This window comes from Pituophis catenifer, unplaced genomic scaffold, assembly GCF_029215685.1.
Source record: "Pituophis catenifer annectens isolate HBS135680 unplaced genomic scaffold, rPitCat1.0.hap2 SCAF_9, whole genome shotgun sequence".
NCBI classification, from domain to species: domain Eukaryota; kingdom Metazoa; phylum Chordata; class Lepidosauria; order Squamata; family Colubridae; genus Pituophis; species Pituophis catenifer.
Window position 1 is genome coordinate 16,412,653 of NW_027256889.1, and position 12,709 is coordinate 16,425,361.

The following is a 12,709-nucleotide window of genomic DNA, read 5'->3' on the forward strand; positions in this document are numbered from 1 at the left end:
CAAAAATGAAAATGTGATGAAGCAAGCACACAAACATAACACACACATATTAAAATGTGATTAACAATAGCAATTAAGAGAATTTTGAAAAGCATATGTACAAATTATCCTCTTAGCAAGAGAAACAGGCATCTATCAGGCATCATTGCTATTGCGGCTGTCTACTTTTGCTCAGGACATACAAGCCTCCCCCCCCCAATACTTTGAATTTATTGTTTTCTTTAAACAAGCAGCAGCAAAAGTGCATAAAGTACATTGCAACATATAAAGCAGGTAGGCTCACACACTGTGCCAAGGCACAATGTGGCTTGTTCCCTCTTGGGTTAGTTTTGGGTTAAATTAATTTAGTCACTGTGGTTTATATCCATGGCTTGTGGGTTAGTGCAGTATGATCCAAGGCTTCTGCAATAATTAATAGCTTTGCACTCTGATCTACAACTTGCCAAACAAGCGCAATTTGTTTGGTAAATGTCTTAGCCCTATTTTGCGTTTTCCTACTTCTAAAAATCTCCCATTCTCTTCCCCACCCCTGCCCCATGAAATGTAGATTCAAATTAATGTTCTTAATATCTATGCACTCACAGTCCACTGCTAGGAGAACTGAATCTGCTAATTTTGCATTCTCCCGGTGTGAACTATTCAATGTCAAGTTCTTCCTATCAGGTTTATTAAAATATTACAGTTTAGCAGTCTTTCCAGGATTATGGAATAAGATAAAGGCTGTAGGAAGTGGTGTTCTATAAGTATATATAACAGGAGTGTCAAACTCAAGGCCTGTGGGCCGGATCCGCCCACGGGGTGCTTAAATCTGGCCCATGGACCACTCTGGAAACAGCAAAGGACCGTCCCGCGTTGCGTCTGCTAGCAAAAACGGGCTCCCAAGCTCTGTTTCCGGCTGTGACAGCCTCCTGCAACCCTCTGCCAGCGAAAACAGAGCCTGAAGTGCTCGGGCCACCACAGGCGCCCTTTATAAGAGTGACGTTGAACTGGTCACGCCTACCCCGGCCCCCCTTGGTCAAACACAACCCTGATGCGGCCCTCAATGAAATGGAGTTTGACACCCCTGATATAGAACATTATAGAACAAGATACAGGTAGCCCTCAAGTTACAACCGCACTGAAAAAAGGGACTTGTGATTGTTTTTACACTTGTAGCATCCCCATGGTCACATGATCAAAATTCAGATGCTTGGCAAGTGGCTCACAATTTTGATGACTGCAGTGTCCTGGGGTTACATAGTCACCTTTTGCAACCTTCTGACGAGCAAAAGTCAATGGGGAAGCCAAATTCGCATAACAGCTGTGTTACTAACTTAACAACTGCAGTGGTTCACTTAACAACTGTGGCAAGAAAGGTTGTAAAAGGGGGCAAAACTCACTTAACAACGGTCTCACTTAGCAACAGAAATTTTGGGCTCAGTTGTGGGCATACTACTACTACTACTACTACTTGTAACACATTGGTTTTTTTAAAAAAACGTAATCAAGAACATGCCTTGTGGAACCATTCATCCATGCATATATAACCACAAATCTTCAATTAATGCAGATGCCAAGCATAGACTGTCTTACATTGGGTCAAACTATCCAGCTATGTAAATCACACCTATTTGCTCTTGACTGATATTATCTTCCAAGGCTAAAGCAGAGATCTTTGCGCACCACTTATATATCTATTCCTTTTAAATAAAGGCAATACAGACTGAAACTAGGATATTCTTCATGTGGTGACTATCATATCTACCTGTGAAGATACAGCCACTGTTTCCATCTTAAATAACAAAAACTGTAGCCAGAATCTCTTGTATACCCTACTTCATGTGTGGCACAAAACATTAGATGTTTTTTAAAAAAGCTAAACAATTGTCTGTGTGTATAATGTCTGCCAACAGGTAGTACAATCCAGTAGTATTTCAGCAATACTACTGGTTCTAATAGTACATTCATTTATACCACTAAGAGTACATTCTAGTATCTTTATTACAGCTAGTAATATCTCATTGCTATTACCTCTACTTCACAACAAAGCTACTTGGGCACCCAGGCACTCTTAAATACAGCTGCTGAGAACAAATGTACTCAAAACCCTCGAGTTTGTTTACCTTGTTGAGCGTTCAAGTAACATGAACAAAAGGCAACCAACATCCATAGCACTATTTATAGATTTCTGCGTAAATACTGTGTACATGCGTGTGTAAACACAAGATAAAATTAGGCTGTAGGAAGTGGTGTTCTATAAACATATAAGAACTTTAAAGGTAGCCTGCAAACTGCTTCAAAGTACTGACTCAAGCAAGCAAGCTGTACAGAATGAGCAGCTTGATGCTGTATAACTTTTAGCATCTTTGAATCATGTTTGGTTATTCCTGATAATCTAATCGATAGGAAATGAAGGTATTTTTTTTTAAATAAAAAAAGAAAGTAATGTAAGGTACAAGAGCTAACTTATACTAAGCTTTTAACGTACAATCGCATTCAAATTCACCTGTCTCAACTAGAGAGGACCAATATTCAAATGTTTATTTCTAAATGATACATTTAGAAACCTTAAAAAGCCAATAAAAGGAATTGTTTCATAAGCAGGAAACTGTGTAATTTTTTAAGATTTTAGCAGTGGTGACTGACATAAACTCTTCTTGGGCAAGGAATACAATCAACAATTCTCTATTTTTATACAGCACAGATGCAGCTTTTAAATGGACAACTAGAAATGGGGAATAAGTAAAAAAATAAATGTTAAGGTTTATTTGTGCCAAACTGCAAGATTGGACATTAGCTAATATATATATATCAAACCACTGATGATCTCTTTATAAAAGGCACAGTAGATAAGCACCAGGTCCAAACTGTCTCAAAAATAGAAAGACACCAAAACTAGAACAAAGTAATGTTTAATTGCTTAATCCTTTCTCTTCCAGGAACCAGAAAAACAGAAACATGCCACTCTGAGTAACAACAACACAACAACAGAAGACTTAAGGCTGGTTGCAAAGACAGTGTTTCAGGAAGAAAATCTTAACTTGGAACACCTGAAAAGTTACACAAAGCAACCACTTTACACCAGCAACCCAAATGAAGATTTTTCTTTATAACTATTATACACAGGAGCGATTTCACTACTAATTATAAAAATAGCTTTGTTGGGTGTTTTTTTGAAAAAAGGAGTAATTAGCCAAAAGGAAAAAAGTAGTTCTGTCCCATACTTAGTAATGGGACACATGCCCAAACCACAGTTAACCATAACCGTTCCTCTTTCAGAATTTTCTACTCTCAGTCCCATAGAATGATCCTTTTCCCCCCCACAAATAGAATGAATGAAGCATTCTGGAATATGGAGAATGAAGCATTTTCTAATATATGGAACTGTGTTTAGCCCACCTCTTCCTGCCAAGGGGCGACCAATTAAAATGAAAAGAACTTGGTGCTTTAATATCAGAAGTTGCGCAGTGAAACAAATGATCTCGTCTAATGAAAGTTTCTTTTAATTAAGAATAATAAAAGGAAGCAAGCAAGCAAGCAGGCTGCAAAGCAAAATAAGCAGACTTTAGCATCCTTTTTTTATTCTCAGCTATGTCCTGGGAACATAAAAAAAGCCTTGTAGTGAAAACTGTGGGGTGCCGACAGGCATTGTGGAAACATAATGAAGAGGTTAGTGTTTTTGCAACATGCCACTCTTATTTCTGTCAACGTCTCCTTAACTGTTTGTGACTATCCTTGTTCTGGTAGCGGTTCTGTGAACTAACACTTTTACCCTGGTATCAACTTTGTGAATATGGCTACAGCAGGCCACCCCCCCCCCCCCCCGACCATGGCAGATTTACACATTTTTTTTTTAACGTGGGTGTAACCCAAATCAAGGGGAAACATTTGACAAAGAGGAATTTCAGGCTATCAAGACTTGCTCCTGCAAAGCAGGTGTTAAGTGGGGGCTTGTGCACCCTTGGTACTTCTCTCTACCAGCTGTACGTAAAACACTTCTCTTCAAAATGTAGAAAAATAAATTAGTTTTGAAGTACCCAGTTACACACAACATTCATTCTTCTTGCTTCTTGGAATATTTCATACATCTAAAAACCACTGGACAGGAAAGGAGCACAATAGTTTTGTTCCATGAACAATGGCGGTTGGTTTTGTAGCTTTCCACCCCCAGCATTTTTCTAGGTCAGGAAAAAGATCAATCCAACCTAGCATCACATTCTCTACAAGGGGTGGGGAGAAGGTATCGGCAGCCCTCTAATTATTGCTGAATTCCAATTCCCAGAAGAGATTAAACCAGCGCAGCCATTATGGGGGATCATGGGAATTACATCAACAGCTGGAAACCACAGCTTTCTTATCCCTTACACCTTTTAGGTTGACGAAAATGCTTTACCGATGCAAGGTAATTGAATGAGCCAGTATGACTGCAGTTGGCACTAGCAGGTTATTTGGGAAGAGGAAAAACAACCACCCAGGTTTCTTAAGGTGTGAATGGATTCCTCCTCTTCCAGATTAACGAAAAAAACTGGGAGTAACCAAATGGGAATTAAAGGATGCAGAAAACACCATAATGGGAAGAGATAATCTAGGGCAGCGTTGTTCAAACTTGCCAACTTTATGCTGCATGGACTTCAATTCTCAGAATTGCTAGGGAATTATAAAGAGTTGAAATGCATGCATCTTAAAAGTTGCCAAGTTTTGTTTTTTTTAAAAAAAAAACCCCACCTGGTCTACAGTGACTTCCTTGGGTCAGAAAGACTATCGCTAAATGTATGCTGCCACAGGGTATTCTTTGGCCAGAATTAGCAAGCAGGAAGAGACCAAGGAAAGATGTTTCGTGGAACTTTAGGCAGGTATAGATTGGGTGGTTGTACAAATGATGTCACTTATATAATATTACACCAGACATCCTGATGTACTAATCATTTGCACAATCATTGTTTGTTATGGACATTACTGATGGGGATGGCGACTTCAGTGACACTCCCAGATTTCTAACATACACATCATGGTAACTATGGTTGTTGGCCAAGCTATTTGGTGAGAAAATCTGCTGTGATTTCTTAAGTCCATTATGAATCAGTGGATGTGAGCACAATACTATCCTGATTTGCTTCCAGTTCCAACTGAATAAGCCACAGAAGGCAGGAATAATCTCACTTGCCCCATCACCCACTGCATCCCAGGTTGTGTGGACAGCAGAACTGATGCCATTCTCTGTTCTAGAAAAATCCATAACGACAGAATCTGTTAAGGGCCGATTTTCCTAAAGATGAGAGTCTCCACCTGACATACAATTCCTCTCAAAAGATTTGGTTAAGACACGTATCTTTGCTGTACTTCTTTTCCACATTCACTCAAAGAAAGAAGGCTACAACATGAAAAGAATCAGGAAATAGATGAGAAAGGAAGTTCCTGTAGATTCTTTAGGATTTAATGACAAAAGAAAGGAATAAAAAGAACTGTGCAGTGGAGGCCACAGCAGCAATAAGGAAAGAGGCAGCTTTATCCCAAATCTTTCACCAGTTCATTATCATAATGGTACTGTATAGCTTTGTTGAAGCTTTGTCTCCACTAACAAGGATTTTTTTTTTTCCAGCAAACACCCCACTCCTTACCCACCGAGAGATGGGAATTTAGTTATTTTGGGGAAAGGGAAAGTTAAGTTTTCCAAAAACAGCCACATCAGATAATTTTACTTGCTCATGTTATATAAGCCGCCAAGCTTCGTGCTGTAGCTTCCCACCGTTGCAGTTTTCTCTTGGTTTCTTCTGTGTGCAGACAGATGGGAAGTGTGAGGTACCAACCAGAGTGAGGCTCTCTGCCCAATACCAGCTTTCTGTACTTCCCTAGCCATGTTCACTGAGCATCCATGTATTTAGCGACCTTCTCACGGCCGTGTTTTCGATGCGTGTACATGTTCACCAGCTGTTGTGTGGGGGCTGAATTACAAACTCGCGGCATGGCAGGCAAGCTGAGTTTGGGAGACAGAGATCGCAGCATTGAACATCATTCCATAATCCCTGCCCTAGTTTACATTTTATTGAGTTTTCAACAACCTCTCTGCAAAACACACTCATGTAGGCAATGCTTCCCACCATCCAGCCACACTGGATGAAGGGATGGGTCACCAGTTGTACACTGCTCACAGACAATGTGGAAAAGGAATCCCAGCTTCTGCTGGGAGGGCAAAAACTCAACAGGCCACATTACCATGCTGCTTAATAGTAGAACAGGGGAAGGAAGAAATTGTAGCAGCAGTCAAAAAACCCAGTCACTTCTGCCCTCGCTGGCATATCCCATCCTGTGCATAGTGTGAAACAGTGCAGTCCTTCCAAGTTCAAACGGAGCAAACTAGATTTCCCTTCAAACAAAACAAAACAAAAATGAAAACCAAAAAAAAAAAAAAAAATAAGGAAGGAGAGGCCATTCAACTTTAGCTGGTCCGGCAGTGGACCTGATTCTCAGAGCTGTCTTCATCATCCGAGCCTCCAGACCCACCACCAGTCATTCCTGTGATCCGGTAGCCCATGTTCATCAACATCACCTCCAAGGGATCAGCATTCATCCGCCTCTGATTGGCTTGGGAAGCGCCTTCCATATCTTCTACCACTCGCCCGTTCAGTGCTTCGCTCTGTGAAACAAAACGGAAAGACCAAAGCCCCCAAGTTGACTATTTGATGGTTTTACTCAAAAGTAGCTTTCTACACACCGTTCAGATAGCACAACAGGAGAAGCCTTCAAGGCAAAAAGTGGATTGTTTGACTTGGCGGTGTAGCATTGCATGGTCATGGTTTAGAATTAAATTATAAGGAAATCCAGAAGCAGCTAAAGGAAATATTTATTTACCCGACATATGGTTATATTCAGGAGTTTGTTGCCCTCAGATGTGGTGATGGCCACTCCTTTGGCAGTTTAAAAAGAGCCTGGGTAAATCTATAGAGGGTCAGGGCTAGCCATGATCTAGCCATGGTTCTGACGCTTCCAAATACATTTAGTTGGCCGCCGTAGAAACTAGAATGCTGGTCTGAGTGAGAAAATCTATTTTTACATTCTTGTGATGTATGGATTTGCACATCTAGCTAAGGCTAATCATGGTTAATGTCGAGCCCGAATTTGACATATGTGTAGCCATTTTATTTAGCTCTCTATTATAATCATGTATTCCTTTTCTTTCTCTTTACTATGTAAGGGGGGTTTTCGGGCTCACCACATTCTTACGGTGGGGGGAAGGAGCAAATAGATAGTGAGGATTGTTTTGGCTTCTTTCCTGTGGGAACAGAGGCTGCTCCTGGTGAGAATGGAAGGTGGAGTTTGAAGACACTGGGAAATGTGGATTGAGTGTTTATTAGAGAACGTGACTTTTGAGGGATGTTTCTAACTTACAATATAATGTGGTGTAATTCCGGTTTGTGTCAGATCTGGAATTACAACAGACTTTGCCAATTTGATGCCTATCTAAATAAAAGAAATTTGTTTTGGAAGATGGAACTTTGCCTATTTCTTTTTTGAATGGGTTTCATCACTTGGAAACCCGACAGTTAATTTAACACAGCACACTAAATCCTTGCTTGTTTCAGTAGGGCATGTCAACCTAACAATACAGTTAGATAACGCTTCCCTCTGCCAGATGGGTAGGCAGGATTTATACACAGTAGGCCTGTTATCCTCGAGCATGGAAATATCATTTAGAAATCCCTCAGACAGTGGCTTTTAGTTCAAGATGCCGTAAAAGTTATTTCTGTGCCAATACATGCAAAGGGACTTGATGCTTTTTGAGCCTCATGAGGAAAACATCTCCCTGCCCCTGGGTCACTAAAGAGTCAACATTAAAGCATAATTGCCCTAACAAGAACAAAAATCAGTTTGCTTAAAGTAAAGAAAAGAAAAAAGAAAGAAAAGCATATCAGGAACAAACCACCAAGCCCAGGAAAAATCCCAAATGCCAACCAGCAACACCGTTCTATGAAGCAGTCATTATAGGCAGTCCTTGATTAAAGACTGCTGATTTTATGACCGTTTGCAAGTTTTGATGACTATGGAATGGGTGCGTTGAGGCCAATAAAGAACTTCCAGTCATTGTAAATGGCCACACTGCCCGCCCAGTCATGTAACCACATCTGGCAGATCAGCTTTATGACCTGTTCTGGAATTCCACGATCATGTGAGCATGACTTTTGTTGGCTTTTGCCATTTTTTACTGGTTTTGGGGGTGAGGGGGATGGGGAACCCATTCGTTTGTTTAACAGTCATGGTATTCATTTAACAACCACCATGAAAAAAGCCAGAAATTTACTTCTGGTCATGTGGGTGCCTCAACTTATGATCATAACTATAATTTATGTTGATAACTTATGTAAGTCGTATAACTTATGGTCAACACCATATGGTCATAAGTCAATTCCCTGTAAAACCATTAATAAATATTTAAGATATTTCGGAAAGTTTTGTTCTATTTCCAGGAAGAAAAATGGAGCATTTCAGAGCCCTGCCAATATAGCCTTTTCCCTTATTGAGGAAGTTTCCTCAACTTGGTCAGAAGTCAAAGGTTTTCTCCATTGCAGAATAGCATTAATCCCGATCTAAAAGGACCACAGATTCCATCAAATTCTAGTAAATAATTATATATTTTGGTTATTAATTTTTCATCTGGGCCAAACATTATTTTATCTAATTGTTTTGGTAGAATTTCAATGCCATATTCATTTTTATCTTTTATATATCTTGATTTTAATTGAAGATAAGGCCACCAATCTATATTTATTCCTTGTTCTTCCAATTCTTGCATACTTTTTAGATTCCCCTGGTTGTTTAAAATTTCACTGTATTTTAGCATTTTACTTAAATTCAATGTATTAGGATAGATCATTGCTTCCATAGTTGAAACCCAATTTGGGATTTTTATGTAATGTTTTTTCTTAATTTCATGCCATGAGGACCACAGATTCCAACCCAGGTAGAACCCCCTGCCCACGATCTTACTTCTGGCCTGGGATTCCAAAGCCGTACCACTGGATCGATGCCACTGGTGGCCAGGAAGCAGTAGCTCGGGTGGGGCTGGAGGCAGTTCACAATCGACTCGTCGCCCTGCAGCACTCGCACCAGATTAGTTGTTTCTTTCTCCCAGATAAAGAAGGAACCATCATCGGAGCCACTGATGATGTACTGCGCATTGCTAGGAGGCAACCAAAAAGAGCAGGTTTAGTGGTTGGTTACTTTTACAGACTGCACAAAGCGTTTCCTTCTCCCTCGAACCATGATATTGAGTAGTACTAATCAGTGGGTGGAATTCAAATATTTTTACTACTGGTTTTGTGGGCGTGGCTTGGTGGGTGTGGTGTGGCTTGGCAGGGGAAGGATACTGCAAAATCTCCATTCCCACCCCACTCCAGGGGAAGGATGCTGCAAAATCTCCATTCCCACCCCACTCCAGGGGAAGGATGCTGCAAAATCCCCATTTCTTCCCAATCAGCTGGGACTTGGGAGGCAGAGAATAGATGTGGGTGGGGTCAGTCAGAATTTTTACTACTGGTTCTCCAAACTACTCAAAATTTCCACTACCAGGTCTCCAGAACTAGTCAGAACCAGCTGAAACCCACCTCTGGGACAGGGAAAACATTTTTAACTAATTTAATTCTCGCCGAAATCAGGACTCAGGGTGAAGTTGCTCTTCCTGTCTGATATAGGATTGGGATAAATAAATACCTGGGCAACGCCAGGTTATCAATTATTAGTTAAGTTAGTTTTTTTTTTTAATTAGGAGTAGTAATTTTAGGTTTTTAGATTTAGGATTACATAGGACTTAAGTTTTAAATTACGAGTTCCGGAACTTATGAGCATTTGCCGATGCTGTGGGAGTATGTTTTTTAAAAAAGCCCCCAGAAGGAATTTGCAGAGACAGCAGCACCCCACAAAAAACACCCCTACCCTTGGCCTTGAGAGGCAGCTCCCTACCTGCCAAAGAAGTTTGCCTCTTTGATGTCTGTGGTGGTATTGCAGTGGCCGCAGTATCTGAATTTGTAGTCGTAGCTGCGCTCCCTCAGCACCATTTCATCCTCCGATATTGAATCCTTGCGGCCAGTTGCTCGCAGCCAGATGGGGCCACTCCCTTTCTTGTCTTCCCCTGGAGAAAATGAAATTGCTAAGTTATACTTCTTTTGGGAACTTTGGGGAGATACCAATGATGCGAGTCGCAGGAAAGCGAGATGGAAGGCAAATTTTTTTTTTTATAAAAAATAAGTAACAGCTGGAGAGACCTGCAAATATCAATAGCACTTAAACCAGTGGTGGGTTTCAATTTTTTTTACTACCAGTTCTGTGGGTGTGGCTTGGTGGGCGTGGCATGGCTTGGTGGGCGTGGCAGAGGAAGGATACTGCAAAATCCCCATTTCCTCCCAATCAGCTGAGACTCGGGAGGCAGAGAATAGATGTGGGCGGGGCCAGTCAGAATTTGTACTACCAGTTCTCTGAACTACTCAAAATTTCCGCTACTGCCTCTCTAGAACTGGTCAGAACCTGCTGAATCCCACCTCTGATTTAGACATATATATATATACTTCACAGTGCTTTTACAGCCCTCTCTAAGTCAGGGGTGTCAAACACAAGGCCTGCGGGCCAGATGTGGTCGGATCTAGCCACAGGGCCCTCCTGGAAAATGTAAGGGGCTTGCCCGCGTCATTTCAGCCCGGTTTACCTAGTGCGAAGAGGAAACATGCCAGCAGTTTGGGGAGTGACATCAAGCTGGCCACGCCCACCCAGATGGCCACACCCAGTGAGTGGCGTTAAGATGGCCACACCCACCCAGTTGGCCATGCCCACCCACCAGCCCGAGGTCAACCACAGCCCTGATGCAGCCCTCAATGAAACTGAGTCTAACACCCCTCTCTAAGCAGTTTACAGAGTCAGCCTATTGCCCCCAACAGTCTGGGTCCTCATTTTACCAACCTCGGAAGGATGGACGGCTGAGTCAACCTTGAGCCTGGCGAGATTCGAACTGCCAAATTGCAGGCAGCCGGCAGTCAGCAGAAGTAGCCTGCAGTACTGCACTCTAACCATTGCGCCACTGTGGCTCATAGAAATAGAATGAAGGTAGTAAAAGAAAGCAAAGGCAGTACAGGTAGTCCTTGACTTACGACCACAACGGAGCCCAACATTTCTGTTAAGTGAGGCATTTGTGAAGTGCCCCGTTTCATGACCTTTCTTGCCTCCGTTGTTATGTGAATCACTGCAGTTAATAAAGTTAGTCACCCCAGTTGTTAAGTGAATGTGGCTTCCCCGTTGACTTTGCTTGTCAGAAGGTCGCAAAAGGGGATCACATGAGTCTGGGACACGGTAATGGTCATAAATACGAACCAATTGCCAAACATCTGAATTTTGATCACATGACCACGGGGATGCTGCAAAGGTGGTAACGGTGAAAAATGGTCATAGGTCATTTGAATGGTCCCTAAATGAACTGCTGTAAGTCGAGTACTATCTGTACTGGTTCTGAGTAATCAGGGGTGGGTTCTAAATTTTTTTACTGCCGTGGCTTATTTTGTGGGTGTGGCTTGATGGTCATGTGACAATTCTTTATGATTTAGCAGAGGGACTGGTCTACCAGGCTTTTAACTGCTTGCAGAGCTGTATCGGTCTACTCATTTGTTTTTGGAGGCACCGGTCTACCACCACACTGCCTTTTGACACTGATCAGCTGTAGGGCGGCCCTTTGAAGCCCCCCGGCAAGAGTTTAAACAGTTTTTTTCCTTCTAGCCGATCAGCTGGGACTCAGGAGGCAGCAATAGATTGGAGGTGGGACCAAATAAAAGGTAAGAATAAAGTTGGGGGGGGCGGGAGGGAGGCGGGAAGGCCCAGCTCCCGAACAAAGAGAACCGGTTCGGTGACGTCATATCGTCACCGCTACCGGCTCGGCCGAACAGGGCCGAACCGGGAGGAACCCACCATTGTGAGTAATGCTCCCAACCAATTCAAGACTCTGAGGCCTTGGCTTCCTCAAAAATCCTGTTTATCATATCATATCGGCACGGTCAAAGGTGAAACCAGCACTGAATAATCCCTGTGTTTTTGGTATAATACTAAAGAACAAATACTGTCCACCCCCCTTGTGTCACATTTCACGATAGCCAACCAAAGAGGTGATGAACTTCTCAGCGCTCCCTCCTGCCGTTGCTAGGGCACATTGATTTGGCCTTGGTTCTCAGGAGCCTTATCGTTGTTATGTCTGGCACATTGGAGGAAAACATTCTACATTCTACATTCCATAAATCCCCTCCCCCCCACATAAGTATAGCAACTAGGAAACGACGCAAGAAAAGACTCTAACTTCAGCTAGAGTTGTTGTACCAATAATCATAGATGCAACTCCAAAGCAACTGGAGCACCACTTGAATACCATCAGCATTGACAAATTCCACCAGTCAATTGCGAAAGGCAGCTTTACTCAGCTTACATCCTGCGATGATACCTCTAACACCATGAAACACAACATCTGCCTATTCCAGGTCCTTGGAAAAGACTCGACAGGTGGATAAAAATGCCAAATCCGGTATGAACATCTGGCTGGTTGTGTGATGATCCATAATAATTTGATTTCACAGGGACAATTTTCTATACAATCCTCTCTTTCCCAACTAATTTTGCAGATATGGAACAAAAATTGTAATATAGCCACTTCACTAAAGCCATACAGTGAATGCAAGGCTGAAAAGGAGTGTGAATGTAGGACTTTCTG

General features: G+C 42.0%; 1 protein-coding gene across 2 annotated transcripts in view; it reads right to left on the reverse strand.

Moving 5' to 3' along the window:
* Positions 1–6,006: 6,006 nt before the first annotated feature.
* The window catches only part of WDTC1 (WD and tetratricopeptide repeats 1), a 30,633-nt gene continuing 23,930 nt past the window's right edge, over positions 6,007–12,709 (reverse strand). For both annotated transcript variants that reach the window (XM_070950183.1, XM_070950184.1), the window contains exons 14-16: positions 9,934–10,102; positions 8,962–9,154; positions 6,007–6,613 (exon numbers count right to left, since the gene is read on the reverse strand). In XM_070950183.1, the coding sequence (XP_070806284.1) occupies positions 6,416–6,613; positions 8,962–9,154; positions 9,934–10,102 (560 nt within the window). In that variant the 3' untranslated portion in view covers positions 6,007–6,415. The remainder of the gene's footprint in view (positions 6,614–8,961; positions 9,155–9,933; positions 10,103–12,709) is intronic.